The sequence below is a fragment of the Neovison vison genome, chromosome 8 (assembly GCF_020171115.1).
Source record: "Neovison vison isolate M4711 chromosome 8, ASM_NN_V1, whole genome shotgun sequence".
NCBI classification, from domain to species: Eukaryota; Metazoa; Chordata; class Mammalia; order Carnivora; family Mustelidae; genus Neogale; species Neogale vison.
This window is the reverse complement of record NC_058098.1, coordinates 91,838,958-91,864,005: the sequence shown is the minus strand read 5'-3', so window position 1 is coordinate 91,864,005 and position 25,048 is coordinate 91,838,958. Positions and strand designations below refer to the sequence as shown.

The 25,048-nt window shown below is 47.5% G+C and overlaps 1 protein-coding gene across 1 annotated transcript in view; it reads left to right on the top strand.

Annotated features, from left to right (window-relative positions):
• The window catches only part of ADD2 (adducin 2), a 107,123-nt gene extending 82,923 nt beyond the window's left edge, over positions 1 to 24,200 (top strand). The window contains exons 10-16 of the mRNA XM_044261331.1: positions 3,498 to 3,671; positions 8,395 to 8,652; positions 9,754 to 9,873; positions 10,769 to 10,858; positions 12,790 to 12,937; positions 14,476 to 14,601; positions 20,062 to 24,200. Of these exons, the coding sequence (XP_044117266.1) occupies positions 3,498 to 3,671; positions 8,395 to 8,652; positions 9,754 to 9,873; positions 10,769 to 10,858; positions 12,790 to 12,937; positions 14,476 to 14,601; positions 20,062 to 20,369 (1,224 nt within the window). The 3' untranslated portion in view covers positions 20,370 to 24,200. The remainder of the gene's footprint in view (positions 1 to 3,497; positions 3,672 to 8,394; positions 8,653 to 9,753; positions 9,874 to 10,768; positions 10,859 to 12,789; positions 12,938 to 14,475; positions 14,602 to 20,061) is intronic.
• The last annotated feature ends 848 nt before the right edge of the window (positions 24,201 to 25,048 follow it).

The window sequence follows — 25,048 nt, the reverse complement described above, 5'->3', positions numbered from 1 at the left end:
CAGGGAATTGCTTTCTACAGTCTGTGTTTCCTCAGCTGGATATCAGGGGCCTATGGGGTCCTTGTGAGGTTGGGTCTTTTCAAATAAAGAGAGGTGATGCTGATGGTATTTTTAGGACTCAGTTGACAGAAGGGAAAGCTAAGTGCTCCAGGATGAGTCAGTCCTTTGCAAGGTCCTTGGGTGTCCTGTCTGCCCTCCCCTGGCTGGTCTGGGCAGAGCAGCGCCCCAGGCGGAAGGCCTGCCTTTGTTTTAGGAATTGTAGGACAGGGGAAAGAGTGGGATAATCCCAGAGGCATTGCTGGTAGAGGTTCTGCAATTCCCAAGGAAGGAGAATTCTGCAAGTGGCACCTTTCTCAATAGTTTTTAAATGAGTATGTAGAGAGGACAGTTGTTAAGACCATGATGAAGAGGAGTTAGAAGTGAGATGAGACTGCCCCATCCCCCCGGACAGCAGTGGTCAGAACCGAAGGTGGAGAAGGGAAAACCAGGATCAAAGCAGTTCCTTTCTGAGGCAGCAGCCTCCCTGCCCCAACCAAAGGTGGGCCCTGAACTCTTAACCCTGACTGATGTTAGAACCTGGCAGACTCTTTCTTTCCCCCATATCTGCGCTCTAATGAGTCCCCCCATCTTCCTTCTAAAGAAGAGGTTTCCATGAGAAAATAGTTCTTATAGCTTTGCAAAGACAGCATGGCCTGAAAATGAATGGTGAGAGATGACCCTGCCTCCCCCCGCCCCCCGTGTCGGTGGGACGCTCTACACTGAGAAATGGCCTCTGTACTGTTTAACCAAAGGCAGGATGGCCGTCTAGCAGCTGGGGAGATGAAAGCACAGAGCTGCCAGGCACCGGCCCCGACAGCCCCAGCAGCTTCTCTTGGCCCTGCCTGCTGTCACTTTGTTTTCAGTCAGGACTCATTCCATGGGACCTTGTTAAAGTGCATCAGGCGATGGAAGCAAATAACCCCCAGAAAAGCACCCATGGCTCTTTTCAGCTTCAGGGAGGCTTCTAGAGAGAGAAAGGAAGCTGGAGGGTGTAGGAGCAGAACAGGCTAAATTAGACCATAGGTTTGGGTGGTTTAGGGCATGGGTGACCCCAGGGGCTAGCAGTCTGCAGATGCTGTTGGGATGGCAGCCCCTGGCCAGCTCATTTCTGCTTGAACAGCCCCCACAGACGTTCTGTTTCCATCGTGGGCCTCCTTTTCTCCCTCAGTGACCTTGACCAACAAGCAAACGTGGCTGTGGTCATTTTAGTGGTTCAAGGCTAAGAGCCTAGTCCGTTCTCCTGGGGACAGTGTTCTCATCTCTCTCCAGCAGTCTGGGGTTCTAAGAAACTGGGTCACCCCAGCTGAGAGAGGCAGCTCCCTGCTCTGCTTATAGAGCAGACTTGCTCAGGCAGTTCTTCTCCATCTGCTCCCCATCGCCATGGAAACTGATGGGGGAAGAGGGAGGTGGGAGGAGGCCCAGCTCTTGTAAGGATGTGGGCAGTTCTCTCCTCCGTGAATAACTAGTCCCCTGGGCACATCGTTTCTTTCATAGTAAAACCTCGGCATATATTGATCATAAACACTGACGTGGCACTCACAGCTCCAGGTGCTTTATAATTATCACCCTCCGTAATGCTCATAAGGTAGATACTACTATTTTTTTTTTTTAATTTTACAGATGAGAAAACAGGCACAGAGAGGGTAAATAGCTGCCCCAGGCCATACAGCAAGTGTGAGTGCCAGGATTCAAACCCAGGGAGCCTGTGTCCAAGTCCATGTTCTTGAACACTACACTGCACTGCCTGTTGGGAGGTGGGGGGAGATGAGGGTCTGCGGGAAAGATCAGCTGACAGTCAGCACTCCAAGTCAGGATTCCAGGGTCCCAAGCCCTGCGTTGGCCAAATGAGGGTCTGGGATGAACAAGGTAATGGATCTGCCAGCTGGGATTCGCTGCCATTGAGAGTGCATTCCATTGCACTCAGCCTCAGGAGTACGCGGGACTTTGGCATGAGAAAACATGGCAACGGAGGCCCAAACCGGAATTAGTGAACGAACATAGCAAAAAGGTGGATTTGCACTCTGTAATCTGTATCAACACACCGTAACCCTTCTAACGTTTGGACAACAGTGTAGTAGGCTGCCTCACTAAGCATGCAGCTGGCTATCTTCAGGGATAGTGGACAAGGACCCTTAGCTTTGGTAGGAGGATGGCATCAATGACCATTCAAGTCTCCACCTTTGCCAGATAAAAATGCAGCCCAAATGAGTGTTCTTGCTTCCACCTCTTCACAGTGTGACAGGGGTCACCTTGCAAAGGTGGCCTGGCTGACCTCCAGGAAGTCTCATAGGAGCCGTTTGTTACACTGGTGGATCTAACATGCTCTGGGGGTATGTGACGGGTCCTCACGGGCTCATAGATGCATGTTGGCCAGCAAGCTCAATTGCATCCTTTCCTTTTCAATAAAAATGGGAACACTGGAAGTTTATATAATCAAATCCTTCTTCTGCAATAAGTAGGCTTACAGGAGATATCAAATATTAATCTGATTGCAGCACAGGACACCTGGCTCCCTGCCGAGAAGACTCGGAAACCAAGTTCTCTCCCTCTTGCTGGTCTCACCCTGGATGCCAAATCATAACCAATTATATCTGAGTAGACAGAAGGTACCATTAGATGGGTATGGAATTAGAAAATAAGGAGATTAATTAGATTAATAAATGTTTTCTAGGATCATTCTAAAATCACCTGCTGTACACACACACCTCTTGTCCTAATACTCAGCTTATCGCCGGCAGCCACTTGTTCTGTCCCCTTGCTGTGGAGCCCAGACAGTGGGGCAAATGCTCCAAGAGCACCGGCGAAGCCTCTTGACCCTCCACAGGGCCTGGCTGTGTATTCCCACCCCTTCACGTGTCTCCTTCCTCTGGGTTTCCTCAACTGAGCAGTACCGCTGTGGAAGATGAGCTCTGCCTTTAGCCCAGCTCATTCGGGCCATCAGGCTACTCTCCTGTTTTATTGGCCAAGGAGCCAGCCTCTTTTTTTCAAGTGACTTTTTGCTTTAAAAAAAAAAAAAAAGCAAGGGGAGATATTTCAAACACAGAAATATGCAGAAGAATAATAACACCCACTACCCACCACTCAGATTCAAAAAGTAAAAGCCTTTTTACTTATTACCGACAAGAATTGAAGTCCCCTTTGGAGCTCTTTCTGACCGTACTCCCCACCGTCCCCAGAAATAATCACAAACTGAGGTTGGTCAGTATCCCAGGTAATTTTTCAGCCCTCTGTATTGCTTTATTCCTAAGGTTTAACACTTGTTCTTCCTCCTCTTCTATAGTTTCTAAGAACTAACATGAGGGAAAAACGGCGAAGACCTCTTTCCCTGAAAGTGGGTCCATGTCCAGTAACTTTGGCGGTAGCTTTTCCCCTGGGCAGGAAAAAGCCAAATACAGCTCACATTTCTGGATATGTGTCTACGCACACACATACTGAGGTCCTTCTGCTCTTCACTGCAGGTCTCTGCCCTGTCCGGCGCTGGGGGAGTGGACAACCTCATCCTCCTGGAGGAGAAGCACCGACCCCATCAAGTGGGCTCCGTGCAGTGGGCAGGGAGCACCTTCGGGCCCATGCAGAAGAACCGGCTGGGGGAGCACGAGTTTGAGGCCCTCATGAGGATGCTGGACAACCTGGTGGGTCTCCTGCCATTGCCCTTCCCAGCTAGTTGGTTGAGACTCAGTGCCCTGGAACCAGTCAGGGGGGACACAGTACGTGGGCATGAGAACAGCATCAGGGTGAAGTTGTTAAAGCCTCATTGATTGGCAAGTGTCTCAGAATTTGTGGTCATTCTAAAAGTAGTTGAGTTTTCTTAAATGATGGCCTTCACCGCCCCTGTTTAAAGGCTGTTGATGACATCTTATATCGTGGCTCAGTTCACTCTTTTATAGTTAGTTCTGCCTTTGTTATCTCGTGACTTTAATGTAGAAACCACATAACACTCTAATTTCCTTATTCTGATGAGCAGCATTTGAACAACACCCTGTCCTAAAGACTGAATCAATCATGTAAGGAGTTAACTGGTATGTGTCTAGGTGGGCTTTAAATGATACAAAATCTTGGGGCACCTAGGTGGCTCAGTGGGTTAAAGCCTTCGCCTTCAGCTAAGATCATGGTCCCAGGGTCCTGGAATCCAGCCCCGCATCGGACTCTCTGCTCAGCAGGGAGCCTACTTCCTCCCTCTCTCTCTCTGTCTACTTGTGATCTGTCTGTCAAATAAATAAATAAAATCTTAAAAAAAAAGGATACAAAATCTAACATTTTAGTTGATAATATGACATATAAATAGGAGACAGTTGGAGAACAAAAAGAAAGCATGCATGATGAGAAGCTAGTTGCAGGAAGAGATCATAACTTCTTTGATTGCTTAGAGAAGTGAAGATGAAACCTATCCTTGGACCGTTTCTATATCTGATTTATGTTCCCTTCCTCACTGCTACTACCTTGGACCCTCTTTATTGTGTCCAGGTCATTGCAATAGTTAATCTTTTTCTCCTTACCTCCAGTCCCTCCAAACCATCCCTATCTTATTACTAGGCTAACTGTGAGGGTCATAGATTATTTTTCAAATAATGAAAAACACAACCCACCTTGAAGATACAGTTCCCCGTAACACTCATGTGCCAAGTAACCCATGCCTAAAAGCACCAGTGCCAGACAGTTTCATATGGGAATTCTTTCAAATCTTTAAGAAGACAGACAAACAAAAAGACCCCTTTTTTAAAACGATTGTATTTATTTATTTGAGAGAGAGAGAGAGCACACAAGCAGGGGGAGCAGCAGGCAGAGGAAGAAGGAGAATCAGGCTCCCTACTGAATAGGAGCCTGAGGTGGGGCTTGATCCCAGGACCCCAGGATCATGACCTGAGCCAAAGGCAGGTATTTAACCAACTGAGGCACCCAGGCACCCAAGATACAGACAATTCTTATGCCATTTAAGTTGTTTCAGAGAGTGACAGTGGGACATGAAACCATAATAATTATAACACATTCAGACCAATCTTGCTTTGAGTTGATAAAAAGTGCTACATGAAAGCTAGCAGGTAGTATCCTGCATAGCATTAGAATAATAATACATAAAAACCAAGTGAAGGCTCATTCCTTGTATTCAAGGATGGTTTAATATTATAAATCTTTTAAATATATTTCATGATATTAGTGCATCAAAGGACCTTTTGGCCATTAATAAATATCAAAAATCATTTGATAAAAAGGTAGTATCACTTTATACAAATAATAGCTGTTAACAGAGGAGAAGACTTATTTGACATGATTAAAATGATATTTTTCTCAAAACAAGAGTCAATATCCTGGTAAAACACTAGAAGAATTTCCATTAAATTTTTAAATAAAACAAGTAATTCTTGCTGTCCAAACTTTTATTACTGTTCTGGAATAACACTGGAACTCAATCTAAAGTGGTGAGGTATAAAAACAAAACAGATGCTAAAAAGGAAACAAAATTACTATTCAGTTTAGATAGTATGGTTACATGTCTATAAAATGTCAAAGAGTCAAGGAAGAAAAAATATTAGAAATAATGAGTACCTTTTCAAGTAGTCAGTTATGGGGACGCCTGGGTGGCTCAGTTGGTTAAGGATCGTGATCCCAGCATCCTGGGATGGAGTCCCACATTGGGCTCCTTGCTCGGCGGGGAGCCTGCTTCTCCCTCTGCCTCTACTGCCTCTCTGCCTGCCTGTGCTCGCTCTCGCTCTCTCTCTCTCTCTCTGGCAAATAAATAAAATCTTTAAAAAAAACTTTAAAAAAATGTTTTAAGTAGTCAGTTATGAAAATGTATTTAGAAATTAGTAGCTTTTTTTTGCATCTCAACATAGAATATATTTGAAAATATAGTAATGGGAGAAAATAGCCCATTTGCAAATGCAGAAAGAACATAAAACATGAAGCAGAACTGATTTAAAGAAAACCATAATTTTTTACTAATAAGCATCAAGAGAACACCTGAATTTAATAAAGAGCCACAATTTCCTGTTGGTTAGAAAATTCCATAGGGTTAAGAGGTTGCCTTTCCAAACTCCATGTAATTCCTTTAGTGAGAGGGAAGCACAGAGGACTTAGAAAAAATGTTTTTCCAAGTTTACTTCAGAATGGATAGGAAATCCTATAGAAAGAAAAGTAATTAGGGAAACTTGTCCCATCACAAGGTAAATCATGTAAAACTTCAACAACTAACCAGAAGAGCAGAGGGGCACCAGGGCAGAATGAACAGGGGAATCAGTGGGACAGCTTAGAGAATCCAGAAATAGTTCCTAAATGGATGAGAATTTAACATGGGCAAGAAGGCATCTTATAAAGCAGTGGGAGAAAGATTGCTGGCCCTTTGGGAAATAAATAAGGTGGATCATTCTTTTCAACAAGATGAATTCCTGATTTATCAAAAATTTGAGCAGAAAAAGTAAATTCATATAGATATTAAAAAGAAGATTTATATTTTTGATGCTCTTGTGTTGGGAAAGAACTTGTCAGGTATGGTGAGAAAGTGTGAATCATGATGGCAAATATTAACAGATATGATTATATTTAAATGGAAAATGTACATTTTTATAAACTATCCCTCCCATCATAAACAAAGCTAAAAGACAAACTATGGTGGAAAATACTGCAACATCTGTGACAGTCAAAAAATTAATACCCTTAATGTAGAAGGAGGTATTATGAATCAATGTGAAAACAATAAATATCTCAACAGAAAAACGAACCAAGAACACAAGCAATTTACAAAGGAAGACATGCAAGTGGCCATTGAAAATATCTAGTTTTACTATTAATCAAAAAAGAATTTAAAAAATTGGAGGATTTTACTTTTAACACTTCTGATTGCCAAATATTTTTTTAAGATTTTTTTTTATATTTATTTATTTGACAGAGATCACAAGTAGGTAGAGAGGCAGACAGAGAGAGAGGAAGGGAAGCAGGCTCCCTGCTGAACAGAGAGCCAATGCGGGGCTCGATCCCAGGACCCTGGGACCACAACCCGAGCTGAAGGCAGAGGCCTTAACCCACTGAGCCACCCAGGCGCCCCCAAAGATTTTTTTTTTAAACCTCAGTAATATTCAACAGGTGGGAGAGAGATGAGAGCTGGGAACTCCAGCCCAACTGGTAGAAGTATAAATTGGCTCAACATGTTGGGAAGATATTAAATACATTAAAACTTTTAATATATATCCCTTGGCCCAGTAATTTTTATTCTAGGAATTCAAGAAGAGAATAATTTAAAGAATGAAAGAAAATACATTTGCCTAAAGAAAAATGTATACAGATATTATTTTTATGATATTTATATTATATGATATATTTATAATTATGATATTTTAAAAATGACAAAGTGTCAGTGCTATCAATTACTTTTTACTAAATCATAAAAAATAAAGGTTTCTATGTATTATAGGTTCGATAATGTGGAAAAAATCTCAATCATATCAATAAACTAAAAAAGCAGCTTGTAAAGTTGCTTAGGCGGTATGGTCCCGTTTTTATACAGTTATATATATATTCTGTAGTTATAGATATGCTAACACACATGCGCATATATATATATATATGCACACAGAGATGACCAGAAAGATTTTTAGTGGTTATCTCTGGGGATGAGATTTTTTTTTAATAGAACCCACTTTTTTCTTATGTTTTTCCACATTGCCTGATTTTTCTAGATAGGTCTGTATTTATAATTGGAAAAATATTTTAATATCTCTTTAATATATTAAAAAAAGAAGAAGAAGAAGATAGGCAAAGCCAAGAAAGAATCATATGAGGAGGTGTCAAGGTGGCTGAATGTTCCCACCGAGCAGGAATCATTTCTATCTCTGTGGGACATGGTCTTGCTTAGGAGACAGGGATGTTCCTGAGTCAGGCTTCAGGGTTCCAAGAAGGAAATGGTTTAGAAGCCTTCGAGTCAAGAAAATGAGGGTTGACTGTTAGAAAGAGCTGGCAGGCTTTTAAAAATGCTGCAGCCCAGATCGCACCCCTCTCCCCCGGAAGTCAGCCGCTCTGAGGAGGGCGCAGGATCCCAGTGTGTAGCCAGGGTCCAGGACCCCTGGAGTAGATGGAAAATTGGAGCACTGTTAGGGTAAGGAGCCTTGTCTGTCTGGCCTGCAAGGTTCTAGGGATTTTCTCAGCTCTGATCAGAGGGCTTGTTGGGGAGAAGGAAGAGGTTGGGGGACCAGGAGAAGGGAACAATTCTGAAACACATCAAAGGAGCAGCAAGGCCGACATTGTGTTACGGAGTTTTTGGGTTAGACTGAGTCCTTCAGAAAGAAGGGGGTCAAAATATGTGTGCGATATGTGCGTGGGGGCCATGTTCCCCACAGTAAGTGGTTCTGTTTCTGTCCTTTTTAGGGTTACAGAACAGGCTACCCATACCGATACCCCATTGTTCAAGAGAAAACCAAACACAAAAGTGAGGTGGAGATCCCAGCCACTGTCACAGCCTTCGTATTTGAGGAGGATGGCGCCCCAGTGCCCGCCCTGCTGCAGCATGCCCAGAAGCAGCAGAAGGAGAAGACCCGTTGGCTCAACACACCCAACACCTACTTGCGGGTCAATGTGGCTGATGAGGTCCAGAGGAGCATGGGCACCCCCCGGCCCAAGACCACAGTAAGGAGGAGATCAGGTTGGAGGGAGGGCATGTGGCTCCATCTGTGGGTCAAGCAGCTTTAAAAGGAGAACAGAACAAATATCCCCTGGGCTGGGTTATTCCCTTTAGGGCTTCCTCTTGGGCATCTAGGAGCAGCTGTTCATGCCCATAGAGCCTCTGATCACCAGTTTCTTGCAACTCTGCACTGAGTTTTGGGGCCGAGGAGCAAATTTCTCCAAGGGGGGATATTTCTCCAGGGGGCTGGACCTCACTCCCAACAGCACAAAACCCAGGAGCAATTGGCTTTTGCTTCTTGCTCCCCCTTTTACAGAGTCCTTCTGGGAAGTTCATGGGCATCCAACATTTGGACTGTCCATCTGGTGCAAACCCAGAAGGTGGGTGGGATATCAATTTCTATTGTCTCCCCCTCCCCCACCTTCTCTGTCTCTCTGTCTCTTTCTCTCTCTCTGTCTCCCTAACACACACACCAGTACACACACACGTCAACTCTAATTTGATGTTTCATTAACAGTTAAGTAGCTGGAAGCCAAGTAGAATAGCTCTTCATTAGAAAAAAAAAATGAAGCCCTGCAAATTAAAATCAGTAAGTCAGGGCACCTAGGTGACTCAGTTGGCACTGGACTCTTCAGCTCGAGTCATGATCTCAGTCAGGGTTTTGAGATCGAGCTTTATGTGCTTCGTGTGGAGTCTGTTTGAGATTCTCTCTCTCCCTGTCCCCCTGGTCTCTCTCTCTCTCCCCCTATCTCTCTCTCCCTCTAAATAAAAGTAAATAAAATTGAAAATCAATAAGTCATATGATACTAAAGTTCAAGTGGCTGCCTGTTTGTCACATTGGTTGTCAAGGTTCTGAGCCCCACTCTCCAGCGCTCTTGATGGCTGACTGTTGATCCGGGGGCTGCCTTTGGCAACCAGGTCATTTGTTCCCCATCTCTGTTTTGGGAGACAGACAGACCTGAAGGAGGCCCAAGAAGAGAGAACATCTTTGCATAGGCTTGCTGACCTTCCATGGGGGGCCGGTTGGCCCAGATCTCAGGGGTGGGCCATAGGGGAGGACATGGTAATTTATTCCTTTGCCTTACCCTGGCCTTGTGTGTGTTCAGTGGATGAAGGCTGATGAGGTGGAGAAATCCAGCAGTGGCATGCCAATACGGATCGAAAACCCAAACCAATTTGTGCCTCTCTATACCGACCCCCAAGAAGTACTGGACATGCGGAACAAGGTAAGACGGGAGCTGCTTCTCTTACCATCTCTTTTCCCTCAAGCAGGGAGCCATCTCAGGTCCCACAAATATGAGCTGATTTTTTGGGATGTACCTTTCTTATCAAAACCCCAGATTCTGCTTAGGGGAAAGAAACGACCATGTATGGGCCCAACTCTAGCACTGTGCTAATTCTATACTTAACGTGGTCCTAAATAACCCTCATGCATAAAGAGGGCTTGTGTGAGACATTAGATACATCTAAAAAACCGGCCCACAAATTGAGTTTTTGTGTATTTTATGCTATTCTCCTTTTGGCTCATTTTCAAAATTTCAAAATCCTTTATATTTATCTCTCAACCTTTGCTTTACAGTTCACTCACTCACGTTTCTCATGTTACTTTAAAAACTTAGGTTGTACTAGACCCCCTCCAAAAGGTCGGGTGCACTCCCAGAGCAGTGATTTACTGTATGGTTCAAGGACCCTCTGCAAGGTTGGTTTAAAATGCACGTGCCCGGTTCAATCCTCTTGTTCCTCCCCAAGGAGGGACTCCAATTCAGTAGTTATAGGGTGGCACCAGGGCTTTGTGATGGTCAAGAAATTTCTCAGGGGCTTCAGTGAAGCATGAGGATCCCCATCAGGGATCTCCTGTGTCTTGTCTCAGTCTTCACCTCTTACAGTTATCTACTCAGAGTTCATGAGAATCTGGTATTTTACATAAACTGGCCATTTGTCTCTTCGAGGACACACTGTGTTAAGAAATAGGGAAGAAAGGCCCCTCACCCCCACCGGAGGACCTTTGTAGACCCTGTCACAGGGCACACGAGACACCAGGATGCCCTCTGAATGCCCCTCCCAAACTCCACACGCTGATGCTCAACAGCGAGCTCACTCTCCCCTTCCCTTGCCTCACAGATTCGAGAACAAAACCGACAAGACGTGAAGTCGGCCGGGCCTCAGTCCCAGCTCCTGGCCAGTGTCATCGCTGAGAAGAGTCGAAGCCCGGTACAGCAGAAGCTGCCCCTGTCTGCAGGGGAAACATGTTTGCCTTCTGGGTCTTCAGTGCTTGGGGCTGGGCAGCAGGACCCCTGAGTCCTCATGCCCACCTTCCCTTGATCTTGGGCGCTGGTGCTCTTGCTACAGGACAGACGCTGTGAGGACCAGGGACAGTGTGTAATTGCCCCCTGTGGGTCCCGGGCAGGGGGGCAGCAGCCCAGCCTGCCCCCGGAGTGATGCTGACTTCCATGCTTTACCCATGGAACTCCACTCTGCCCTTTGCTGGTATCCTGCAAAGTGGGCATCACGCGATTATGGCCGGCAGCTCCCGGCTGCTCCAGGCCTGCCTGCCCTGAGCGTTTCTGGCCTCTGTGCGTGGATATGGCATCATGAGGCCATAGCCCTGGGAAGATGCTCACGGGGTCGCAGAGAGGAGGCATGTACATAAGGACTGGTGCTCCATTTGGGACGGTTAGTTGCCCACACAAACCCCCATAGAGTTAGAAAGTATAAAGTTGTTTCCATGCCTGAGATAGGGCATGTTTGTCTAGTGCTTAGCAAAAAGGATAAAGACCAGAATTCTGGCTTATGTTGAAGACCACGGCTACTTATGGCAAGGTAACAACGTGGATAGCATTTTCCTTAGTGGTAGGAAGCGGGGAGTTACAGGAACTGTTCCTCTCCGGAGAGTAAAGGGAGATCGTTGAGGGCAGGCTGCAGCCCACAAGGTGGGTGCCCATGTAGGGGAGTGTGAAGGCTATGTCATTGTACCACCATTGTCACCCATGCCACGAGCCAGGATGAGGAATGCCAAAAGTGCCATGGGACCACAGATAGAGAAACCCCGTGGTACTGGGGTGGGAGCTCAATAGAGTGAGCAAAATTGATAAAAACTCTGCCATTTGTGCCAAGTATTCTCCTTGGAGTCCCTTTTCTTGGGACCCTGGGCTTGGATTCTGTTTTGAACTCTGTGATTCCTTAAGATAGGCCCGTGCTACTTCTGTTTCTGAAGATGCCATGGGCCGCCCTCAGAGGACCTGGCAGGCCAGGGAAGGCAGCCCAGAGTGCGTGGCGTGGGCCCGCTGCCCTGGGCTTGCCTCCCCTGCGTTTCGCGCTCTTTGGCCGCTCCTCAGCTTCAGGGCGGCGCATTCTCAAGGGCCAAGCTGAGGATGCCAAATTAGGAGAGAGGGCTACGGGGTCTGAATTTTAGACCCTGTCACGGGCTAGAGGGGACAAAGGATTCCTGAAGCTCACTCAAGGCCCCGCTGGTGCGCTCCCAGAGGCAGCGGCTCCACAAAGTCCCCCAGGGGTTTTGGCCAGTGTCTCCCCCCAACGCCCCCCACCAGGGACCTGCAGTCCAAGCAGGTTGAAGATCCGAGATTCAGGACCTTGGCCCCCTGTAATTTATGACTGTGTGCAAAACAGGACTAACAGTTTGGACTGAGAACGCTGAAGCCATTGTGTGTTTTGCATTTGACTTCCTGCTGTGCGCTGTGGCGTGTGCTGCTTTTGGGGGGTGGGAGAACGGCTGGCATGAAGTGGGCTTGAGCCAACGCTTTGCTTGCTGGCTGTTGGCTAACCGACTCCGGGATGTGGACTGTATTTGCGTAGTGACGGCTTGCAAGCATCCGCAGGAGGGGCTGCAATAAACGTGTGTCTTCCTTCCACTTGGGAGCATCCTTCGATTTTATTTCCGGGGCAGAGGGTGGACTCCCTGCATTCATCCAGGCAGTTGCAAAGAACCCAGGTCTGGGGGTGAGGTAGCCGTGGGAAGGAAGGAACAAGCCCTGCCCCAAGGCCCTGAGCTGTTTCCAAGGAGCCACATGCCACACTGCCCCTGGCAGGACCGCTGGCAGCCACAAGAGTCTGAGAGGACGCTCGGGCCTGGGCCCTGACTGCGGCATTCAGAGAGCAACACACACTCTGTGGTTAACTTTCAGTCTACAGAGAGCCAGCTGATGTCCAAGGGCGACGCAGACACCAAAGACGACTCCGAGGAGACCGTGCCCAATCCCTTCAGCCAACTCACTGACCAGGAGCTGGAGGAATACAAGAAGGAGGTGGAGAGGAAGAAACTAGAGCTTGACGGTAAATACGCCGGGCTCGCCCGGAGTGGAGGGAGAGTTGGGGGCACCCAGAGAGGCAGCAGAGCAACCAGCAAGGCTCGCTCCCACCAGTGACCCTGGGACCCATGCCTCCGACCTGACAGACCCCCAGGGCATCGACTAGCCTTGCCTCACCTTCACGTTCAGCCTTCGCCTCTCCCTCTCCTCCATCACATTCCCAGTTTTTCCTTCCTGCCCCATCAGCCAAGTCATATTATTACCAGCGTGATGCTGTGACTTACGTAATGGGCCTCATGGCCCAGCACTTCATGGTGACATGGTGCTGCCATGACCTTAGTCGGACCCTCTCACCTGGGCTTAAAGGAGGTAATCCTTGAAAGTGCTTAGAACAGGGCCTGGAAGTACAGCGGAGGTCCGATAAACATTAGCTATGATAAGATCATTATAATGGTGATAATTACTAGGAATCTATCAGATCCAGTATAAACCGTTTAGCCTGGCAATGAAAACTCCCACCAGCTACCTCTGGTCTTTTCCTTATTCCTTCTTTATTTCAGAATCTCCAGTCAAGCCCATCTCTCTGTTTTGAGTGTCAGATATGCATTCATGATCGCCTGTATGCTCTCATTCATGCCTTTGTCCCTTCCGGGCATGGTTTCCCTTTTTGGCTATCCTGACCCCAGAACTTCCATCTCAAGCCCCTCTTCCAGCTAAAAAGCCCTCTCTGTCCTTCTTTACCCCACCCCGTCTTTGAGCTGTCCCTTCTCTTTGTTTCAAGAGCACTTGGGGTCAGAGACACAGAGGAATTCAGCTCCTGGTTTCAGCTCCCACCAGGATGGGCTGTCATTCCCTCAGGAGGACCCTCTTCCACGACCCCCCACCCCACCCAGGGTCAGCCATCTTCCTGGGCACAAGCAGGCCCTAGAAAAACCCTTGCTAGCTTGCTTGAAGTTCTAATGGGACAGTTGAAAAAATAGATAGAAAATGTGGTGCTTTCTATCCCTAGGGATTATTTGGGCTGAACATGAAAATTAGATAAATAATAAATAATAAATAATAATAATAATAAATAAGCCATACGCAGGCTTGGGGTTCACACTGGGGCTGACATCCCACTGGCAGATGTGTTTGGGTGGAGGAAACAGAATATGACTCTGACTCCTCCCATTTGCCTCCCTGCTCCCCAAAATGTAGTGGCAATTTTTAAAAGTTTGGGGGAAGCAGGTGCACCTGGGTGACCCAGTGGGTTAAGCCTCTGCCTTCGGCTCAGGTCATGGTCTCAGGGTCCTGGGATGGAGCCCCGCATTGGCTCTCTGCTCAGCAGGGAGCCTGCTTCCCCCTCTCTCTCTGCCTGCCTCTCTGTCTACTTGTGATCTCTCTTTCTCGCAAATAAATAAAAATAAAGTCTTTTTAAAAAATAAAAAGATAAAAGTTTGGGGGAAGCAGCTAACTTCAGTTAGGAGAAATGGGGGCCAGCTGGAAGAAGGCTTTTTTTTTTAAATAAATATTCTCCTTTCATCTATTTGACCCCTATTTTGGGGTGGTTTTCTGTATTTTCAGGAGAGAAAGAAACCACTGCCGAGGAGCGTGGCTCACCTGTAAGGTCTGCACCAGCTTCTCCAGCACAGAGCCCAGCGAAGTCAGAGACTAAGAGCCCTGCGGTCTCTCCCTCCAAGTCTTTAGACGGTGAGTGGAGCTGAGCAGCTGGAAGGGAGGCGGCATCTCCACAGCTCCGAAAGGGGTCTGCACGGAAGGCAGGGCAGACATGCTCACTCCAGGGACCCTGCCTCTCAACAGGACTTGCCTGCTACCCAGAAAGCTTTCTGTTCTGCCGTTTCTAGGGAGTTTGAAATAGGGGTTTCCAAATTTAAGCTTGTTTCATTCACAGGCTGTGACAACACAGCTTAGGGTTAAGTCCCTGTCTAAGCAATAATGATTGACTCACAGCCTTCCCACCTCTCACTCAGACTAGGTTGGCTGATGGGTCTTTCTAGATGCACCAGCCTAGTGCTCAGACTTTAATGTGCTTAGGGATCACCAGGATCTTGTTGCAATGTAGTTTCTGATGCAATAGGTGTCGGGTGGAACCCGAGACTGTATATTCCTAACAAGCTCCCAGGTAAGGCTCATGATGTCATCTTCAGCCTTTGGAATCTCAACACACTGGAATTACCTGGCGAGGTTTAAAAAACCTGACACTGGCCTGGGTCCCACCACAGCATTCCCCGTGGTTCCCAGTTAAATGGTCTGGGGATGGGGTACAGAAGAGTACACTGGAGTTTTAAGATCTCTCCAGCTACATCAAATGTGTAGCCCAGGCTGAGAACCAGTTCATTAGATATGAGTTTACAGAAGTAAGATCTATGCCCTACTCAACTGCTAATAACAACTCTACTGCTAATTTTAGAAAATCAGATAATCTTTGTGCTTCAGTTTCCTTGTCTGTGAAAGGGACTACCAGTATTTTCCCTTTTTAAGGTTCTTATACATATAAGAAAGTTGTAGATTAGAACATAAAGCATGAAATGGAAAATATAAAAATTTCATTCATAAAGAATGAAATGAAAAGTATAAAAGAAAAAAATTAAATGTAAGATCTGATTGTGATTATGATTAATAATATACATACAGTGGATAATAATACTATTATATTATTATATTATATTAGTCTATACTACTTAGATCATGAAACTGTCTTTATTGAGGTCCTGGAGTCCCTCTAGGCAGGAACACTGCTCCCTAGGTCCCCTGTGATTTTCCCTGTTCTGGATAGAATGACCACATGTGTGGATGCTGCTAGAACCCCCCAACCTCTGTGCTCCCTCCACAGGCAGATTGCTGCCTTGAGTGTAGTCCCTGTGTTGCCAGAGGAAACCCATCTGCTTGTGGCCAGAGCTCCAAGTGGATGTCTCCTGACTGTTTGTGTTCATTTTGTCTCATCATGGTGTTATCAACCTGTCTCCACAATGTCTTCCTTTCTCTTCCCATTTGTGCCTTCATCAAAGGAGTTTCCTCCGATTCTGAATACTTGTCTCTGTAGTAAGTATAGAGAGGCTATTTACTAACTCACCCCAACACTTGCAATGGGGGAGGGAGGTCTCTTTTAAAAAAAAAAAATTGTTTCTCCTCAGCTTTTTCTTTGGCAGCCCTGACTTTGGGAGGCTTCCTGGCTATAAAGCTCATGACCAACTCCACATGTGCTCTGCATGGGCAGGCTTCCCTCCGGGATAGGCACACATAGGATGGACTCATGCACATACACACACTCTTATCCTCACATGGGGCATGCCACCCAGAGGCAACAAGCCTGCACAATGAAAGGGTCGGGGGGCAGCTCCTGGGCCCTCCCTGTAGAGGAGTCCTTATGGACATTGACATCCCTTTTCCTAATGGCCCCTCCAAGGAGCTCATGAACTCTTCAAGGGCTGTGGCGCAGAGCCTGAATGGCCCAAGAACCAACTGCCTTCTGGAGATGCTTAGAGCACCTGGCCTGGACCATGTCTTCAGCATCCCCCAGGGGTGCGCACCAGCCTCAGGAGGGAAATCCGAGAGGGAGAGGCAGCTTATAGCAGCAGTGGGACAAGGGATAGTAATCGCATTTCAGCTCCTGGGAACCTCTGGGAGCAACCTCTGCTGTTCAGAGGGACAGAGTAGGGAAGGAGGGGTGTAGGATAAATGCTTACCCACCCCTGACATTATTCCCATGGGTAGCACTATTCTTGCCCTCTCTGGTGCAAATCTGTGCCTTCATGGAGGGGCACACCCTGGTAGAGTTGTTAGAAAAATCAAGTTCTTCTTCCCTGATGATTCTGTCCATAGTACAGACAGAGCTGAGCCCGCAGGATGAGGCCAGAGTTGTTGCTGCTTTGGGTAACCAGGGTGGGGCATAGAGGGCCATGGCCATGCCGCCCAGTGGCTGGCCCAGCTCCTCAGGGCTGACAAAGCTGAGCCTCCCACTCCCATCAAGGTGAGCGCTTTCACATTAGCTCCCCTGTTGAATCAGGGCTGGCTTTTCACTGCGTGCCACCATGCTCTGGGGCTGCGTCACCTCGGTGTCCCTCCTCCTCTCTCTCCTACCTCATCAGCCTCCCTGAAGGAGACTCTTTCAAACCCTCTTCCTCCACATCTGGTCATCTCTGTCATTGCCTTCTCTTTGACCTGCTCCTGATCCCTGCGCCTGCTGACTCCATCCCCCCGATAACCTCTCCGGAGCCCTGGCTGTGCCTGCCGGAAAGAGCCCTGCATTCAGCATCAGATGATCAGCACTGTCACTTACCGACTTTGCCATCTCAAATAAGTCACTTAAAAACCCTGCAGAATGGAGGGCTGCCTAACAAGAATCCTTGTCCGATCCTAAGCCATAGCACTGTTCCTGGGATAAAATGAGCAAACGGATACAAAAGGGCCTTGTAACTTGCTTCCATCAATCAGTTCTCATTACGTACTGTGTTCTTGGGAATGTGAGAGAGAATACAGGCTTGCTGTTTCAAGCCACTAAACTTGGGGGTGGAGGTTGTTATGTAGCAATAGATAATTACTGAATCACGGTGCATAAGAAGAGCTGGTTTTACGGAAATCCATTTTTCTGTGGGTTGGCCAGGCTCACCTGGATGGTTCTGTTCCATTCAGGTGAACTGCGGCCGTGTTTGTCTGGGAGCCTGACTGAACAGGGACTTCCAAGATGGCGTACTCACATTAGGCGTCTTGGCCGGGACAGCTGAAGGCTGGGCTCAGCTGGGACACGGGGATGGCTGCGTCTCTGTCTCTCTGTCTCTCTTCATGTGGTTGTAGGGCCTCTCCATGTGTGTTTCCATCAAGGCAGTCAAACTTCATTACACAGTGGCTCAAGGCTCCCCAAACTCTGAAAGCAGGAACTTCTAGGCCTTCTTAAGTCTTCAGCCTAAGGCTGACTCCTTGGCACTTCCTCAGCATTCTGCTAGTGGCTGTGAACCACAGGGCCAGCTCAGATTCACTGTGGCAGGGGACCACACCTAACTGTGTCCTCTTAAAAAAAAAAAAGGAGAAGATAAATGACACATCAAATTATAAAATGGATATATCAACAATAGATTTAGAGAATTCGGGGCAAGATCATTGCCAAATTTCAGGGGAGGCTTGAGCCAGATCAGAGGGTTTAAGAGGCCAACTAGCAGATAAAGGAGGAGAACAGACAGAAGGTTGAATTTAGACAAGTGTATTGATTTCAAGACTATTGCCAGGTGATGACCATGGGGACACATGGTGGGAGGGTAAGCATGCAGGCCATCGGAGTACAGGCTGGATGAAGTAGGGAACTTAGTAACTGGATGATGAGAGGACATGGGCAAGACAGTAGAAGGATGGAAGCCAGGGCCAAGGTGTTGGATGCTAAGAGAGAGATAGTCCTCAAGAGCCATCTGGAAGAGGACGTTGACTTGTGTAGAGAAGTTCAGAAGTTAGAAAAGACCTAACAAATAAGAATTTGTCCATAGTCAAACTAGCCCATTCTGTCCCCAGATTTACACCCCTCAGTCCTGTGTCCCATGTAATCATACATTTCTCTGGTCTTTACTCCATCAGGTACCCTAGTTTTAGGAAAAAATTTCCCCACCCCTTCCTTCTGTAAGTCATACCAGTCATACGTCCTCCATTGCTCACATTCCTAGAGAGTGGAGCATGCCCAGTACCTTCCTGTGGTATGAGATCTCATGCAACTCACTCACACACACCAGCATTCACACACCACACCCACATACCCATTCACAAACTCACATGCCCACACACACAAACTCAGCACAACTCATACACTCACCCACACACTCACACACCACACCCCCGTACTTACATAGCTCACTCCACATTCACACACTTACAAATTCACACTTGCACACACATCCTCCCACACTCACAAACACATGCACACACATGTTCTCATACTCTCACACACTCCTCTCAGTTTCACTTAATGAAAAGAGCACAAAACTGGATGTCAGGGGCTTGAGGTCTGCTTGCTTTTACTACTTGACTCAGTTTTCATTTCTGTAAAATGGGAAGAGCTGAGCTAGATGATCTTTAAATTCCTTTCTACTTTTCAGAGTCTGTGGTCTTAGAATTCCCCCTCTTCCCTCCCCATCCAGGCATTTCAAAGCTTGAGTGGAAGCAAGGTGGGGGAGAGAGTGGGAAGGTGGAGAAAGGGCAGTAGTGGGGTTCAGTTTCTGGGGCCTGAGCAGCTCTGGCTTTGAACATGGCAGCAATCCAAATAGGTTCCCTCCAGGTGACTGCTAGAGTGGGCCAACCAGGCAACCTCCCCTTTGGTTAATCCTTTTATCTTGGAAATATGCAGTCCATATCACTCAGGGAGTTCTATTCTCCCTCTGCCTTCCCCTTTCTGCCTATTGGAAAGATACTCTCCATTTTTCCAAAAGTTCCTCTCTGGTTATCAGAAATGAGATTGGTATTAAAAACATGTAATTTTCATGTTAACTAACTAGAATTTAAATAAAAGCTTTAAAAAATTTTAATTTTGGGGGTGCCTGGATGGCTCAGTCATTAAGCATCTGCCTTTGGCTCAGGTCATGATCCCAGGGTCCTGGGAGCGAGCCCCACACTGGGCTCCCTGCTCTGCGGGAAGCCTGCTTCTCCCTCTCCCACTCCCCCTGCTTGTGTTCCTTCTCTCGCTGTCTCTCTCTCTGTCAAATAAATAAAATGAAATCTTAAAAAAAAAACTTTAATTTCCATATTTTTACTGGTGAAACTGAACCGGTTACAACAGTTCTTAGATTCTTCCACTGAGTTGTATGTGTTAGTGGTCTCCTCCTTCCTATAACCTCTCTCCTCACCTGGGTCTGTCCCCACATTTCGTCCTACAGAAGCTCTCAACTGGGCCGTATTGCCACATTTGGAACATCATTACCTGTTTACATTCGTAGACAAGGACCCAAAATAAAAGACTTGCCAAGGGCCTGTTCCCAAGGCAGGTTTCGTGAAAGGGGGTACAGGTTTTGGGTGAGAACCCTGCCTAACCCTTTCCCCCTACAATGTCAGCCTGTCCCTCCTTTTGCCCTAGACTTATTTTATAGAACTGCCTAGAAATGGTTCTGTTAGCCGCACATGGAAATTCTCACCTGATCGAAATCTTACCGGTCGTATCTTTTCATCTTTTCCTAGAAGGTGCTAAGAAGACAGAAACAAGCAAAGCCACCACAGAGCCTGAAACCACGCAGCCAGAAGGAGTGGTGGTCAACGGGAGGGAGGAAGAACAGACCGCAGAGGAAATTCTCAGCAAAGGCTTGAGCCAGATGACCACCAATGCCGACACAGATGTTGATACCTCTAAGGACAAAACCGAGTCAGTCACCAGCGGCCCCATGTCCCCAGAGGGTTCACCTTCGAAGTCTCCCTCCAAAAAGAAGAAGAAATTCCGAACCCCGTCCTTCCTGAAAAAGAGCAAAAAGAAGGAGAAAGTGGAGTCCTGATCGGTAGTGCCCTTGGGCTCCCATCCACACCCTCTCCCTCCACCCCTTCCCTTCTCCCATCTCTGTCCCTGGAAGCATAGGGCCAAGGAGGGATAGAATAGGACCCTGGATCATACTCTGAGGGGGAACTTAGAGATTACCCAACCAACCCCTCATTTTCCATTTGCCCCAGAGAAATCAGGTGACTTTCCCAAGGTCACACAGCTAGTTAGTGGTAGAGCTTCCACTAGAATTGGGGTCTCCTGGCCCCCAGTCCAGTGCTCTTTCCACTACACAACACTGCCTAGTTGTGGGCTACCTTTGTGAGGATGCGGTCCACCAGTCTGAGCCCAGGGCGGAAGGTCAGAGTGGGCTGCAGAGGCCTCACAAGTCTCAGACCTAATCAGACAGGTCGAGACGTCCCCTGAGCAATGTCCTCTTCCTCACAGGAATCCAATCTCCTGCTAATGGAGCTGTCACAGTTTAGAAATCTCTCTTTTCCATAGGGTCCCTGCCCTGCTGCTCTCAGTAACCAAACTGACCCGTCCCCTACACCAGGAGTTAATCTTTGTTCCCAAGGGCTGATGGCTTAGCTTGTGCTTCCCCAACCACTAACCCTGAGCTTTCTTCATGGAACCTCCGGAATGACAGATGGATGAAGAATTGTAAGAGCAGGCAGATGTAAGGGCAAGCCAAGTCAGCCACAGGATCGGGCATCGTTTAATCAATGTAAGAAGCCAGGAACTTGGCCCATTTGAATCGTGCATCTCAGGCGCTTCAAAACTAAAACCAAATTTAGCTTAGAGAAAAGTTGTCTCATGCTCAGGGTGGAAATTTGGGGTAATTCAGATCCTCTGTTGGCTTTGGGTTGTACAAGGAGGATCAAAACAACACAGGAAATGCTATGCCTTTCTAGCTTTGCATGATACATGGAGCAATGTGGCTGTACCTGTTTCACTCCTGTCTGGCAGTCAGGTGTCCCCTGACCTTCCTTCCAACCTGGAAGCACCGGCTCACAGACTGGAACTGGCATCTTACCCTTGGCACCTTGACCTTGGCTCCTTTGGGTTCTGACTCAGTCACTCTGGGTCCAACAGAGGAGAATGAGATGAGCCCTTGAGAATTAATTCTCTTGGATCAGCTATCAGAACAATCAGCTTGGGTGTCCTTGCCCTGTCACTACCTGTCCATCCCGGGGCCTAGCAAGAGCCACGGCTGCTGCTGTTATGGCCAACACTATCCTTTCATACTCTTCTACTGGACACCGATTAATGAGCATTGTTGGCTCCTAAAAAAAATAGACAATCCATTCTCTTTATAGCACAGTGTCTTCAAAGAGTATTTTTCCTTTTTGTTCTGATTAGGGTGAAAGTACTTTTGAAGTTCTTAATCATAGTTTTTCACTTTTGAGCACTTACTTTCTATATACAGACACTGTGCAGGCTTTCCATACGTTATACCCTTGGACGGTCACGATAGCCCTGTGATATGGGTAAGACAGTCCCATGTTACCAGTAAGAAAACTGAGCCCCCAAAAGGACAATTGACTTGCTCCAGGTAACTTGGCTAGAAAGATCCAGAGCCTGGGTTTGACCCCTGGGTCAGTCTCAATCCAGAGCCTTTGTTCTTAACAATTACGATGATTCGAAAACTTGAAATCCCCAAGCGGGGGGGTTTAATTTAGTCCAGGACCCATTTCTGTGACTGGTCTCCACTGTGTAATGTCAGCATTTGAAATTAAGGCAGGAAACTACCTGTCTTCTCCCTCATCGGTGCACGTTAAGCGCCTGACAAACGGGGACTGTGGCGAGGCCAGTGCGGACCTCCGACGGAGGAGAGGCAGGAGCCTTCTGGTTGGGCCAGAGTACGGGGTGGGGGGCTATTTCTTGAGAAGAAAGGAAGCATGACTAAGGAGAACGCAGAACTGTGTCTCTCTCGTGCAGATCCCTAACTGCTATCCCAGCTCCCACTCCGCTCTACTTTCTGATGGGCCTTGTGATGGGCAACCCCGTGGTCAGGGGCATCTGATGTCTCAGAAAAGTCCATGGGAAATGCCTTTAAAAGCCAGTCCTTCGATGCCTTCTTTGAAAAACTAGATTTCACATTCATCCTTTCATCCCTCACAATATTTGTGAAGCACCCACAAAGCACCAGGCATGATGCCATCATGAAAAGAAACCCCTCGTTGTGGCTAGAATCAGCAGCAGCAAACAGTGTTACGGGACGAATGGAGAGGATGACCACTGATGCAGCTTTTTGTGTGGTTATAGCTCAGAGATGATGTTGATTGACTCTCCGCATTCAACAAATTCTCTTTATTCCCTTGACCACAACGAGGCCTCATTTAGGTGAAAACGGCACAGCCGTGCTGGAGGATCGTCCTTGGAATTTACGCCATGGGTCCACCTTTTATTTACACATTTGTTCATCCTCATGCCTTCGAACACAACAACCAACAACAGCAAAACCCCATGAGCTTGGGTCATGGGTCGAGTCAGAAGGCAGAACGTAGTCTCTGCCCACAGAGGTTTTTAAGTATCGGAGGCTTGTAGGCAAGTTACGAAAAGTGCAAGGGGGCAGAGATGACATAAGGAAGTAACACTTTATTGTCTTCTGGACCAGAGAAACTTTCCTGAAAGATGTGATGATTGAGTTAGGTTTTCCGACAAGGAGGAATTCTCCAGGAAGACAAAAGGGTTGGTGGGACATTCGTGCTGAGGGGAGAGCATGTGCAAAAGCACAGAAGCACAAAACTCCACGACAGGCCCACGGAGTCACGCAGGAACGCCAGAGCATAAGATGTAATGGGCGGGGGCTCTGTTTCATAGGTGGGCGGGGCTGGCTCAGAGAGAAATCTGCAGAAGTGTGCAACTAGATTTTATACTGAAGGGGGTTTGGAGCTGCTGATGGCTTCCAATCAGGGCGTCATGATCAGCTTGACTTTTACAAAAGTCCACTAGGCGGCTGGGGTGGAGAATGGCTGGAGAGGAAGGCAGTGAAGGCCCAGACCTCCTAATGAGGCCCATCAGCTCAGAAACGTGCCTGGTGGCCTGCCTTACACTCCGTTTTCCCTTTAGAGCGCATAGCTTGTTTCCCGCACAGAATTTCACTTCCCCCAAAGCTCTGTGAGTAAGGCATCTTAGGAAAGATTTTCAACAAGAAGAGAGGGAAGCATTCAAAGAGCTAACGCTTGGTGCGGTTTCCAGGTCTGTCTCGTCCCACCGCAGAACTGCCCCGGGAGCCGGGAGGCCCTCTGCCGGTTTCTTACTCTTGTGTGAGTGCCGGGGGTAGCGCATTGGATGCCGCTGCAGGAGACGCGCAGTCCGAACAAAACAGTGGGCTTCTAGGGAGAGGACGGGGCGTTTTCTTTGGGTCTGGAAAAAGTTGGCTGAAAACTTTGACCAGTGTCTGTCTGGAGAAAATGTCTCTACGGGGGGTTCAGAGTGGGCTGAGAACACGGGAGCCAGTCTACAGTGTGACTGATGTCTGAGCTGGGAAGTGGGGAGGTTTGGAGGCTGTTTCCGTGGGAAGTCAGGCAGGGGTGGCTTGGGGAGGCAGCAGGAGAGATGGTTACAGAGACACAACTTGGCTCCAGTGACTCTCTGTGCGCTGGTGGCTGGAGACTCAGTCTTGGCTGGTGACTCTGTGCGCTGAAGTGATGGGAGAGAATCGTCCACACCATGCAACCTTTCTCAAACTTTGCAAAAAGCTTTGCCAAGAGGCAAGCCTCTAGCACAGATCTGTGCTCCATTAGAGCTTCCTGGCCTGTAGTGACCCAAGTAACTGTCCAAATTCAGCCAGGTAACACAGAGATCACAATAACCTGCCCCAAGGGGTGCCTGGGTGGTGCAGTTGGTTGAGCGTCTGACTCTTGGCTTTGGCTCAGGTCATGGTCTCAGCATCCTGGGATCCAACCCTGCGCTGGGTTCCATGCTCAGTGTGGAGTTGGCTTGAGGTTCTCATTTCCTCTCCCTCTGTCCCTCCCACCCAGCCTCGCTTCCTCGCTCTCTTGCTCTTTCTCTCTCTCAAATAAGTAAATCTTTTTTTTTTTAAAAAAAGATTTTATTTACTTATTTGACAGAGAGAGACACAGCAAGAGAGGGAACACAAGCAGTGGGAGAGAGAGAGGGAGAAGCAGGCTTCCCGCAGAGCAGGGAGCCCAATGCAGGCCTCCTCCCTCCCAGGACCCTGGGATCGTGACCTGAGCTGAATGCAGATGCTTAACCACTGAGCCACCTAGATGCCCCTCAAATAGATAAATCTTTTTAAAAATATAGCCTCCCTCAACAGTCCTCTAATGAAAACGGGGCTCTTCCTCTGCAGACAGAAAAGTTCTTTTTAAGGGACTTGCAGGGGTTTGGATGAGGACCCTGGTCTGTAAGAACCCCATTAGAAGCATCGCTCTCCTCCTGTGGATTTGCATACACTGAGCCTTGACTCCTTTCCTGGGGTCTGATGTCCTGAGTGTGGCAAGGCAGTCGTTCAGATGTCATTCAGCACCATCACAACAGGGCTATCACTGTCCTTATAGGCCACTGTTCTGCTTACCCTGGATTTGAAAGAACCAATCCCCCAACAGCATGATTTACTTCTGAAAGCCGAAAAGATCAAAAAGAAGTTTGGATTTTGCAATGGAGGTATGCATCGGGGTAGATGGACACAGAGCCCACCATCAGCCTCTGGAGGCCCTTTTCTGCACA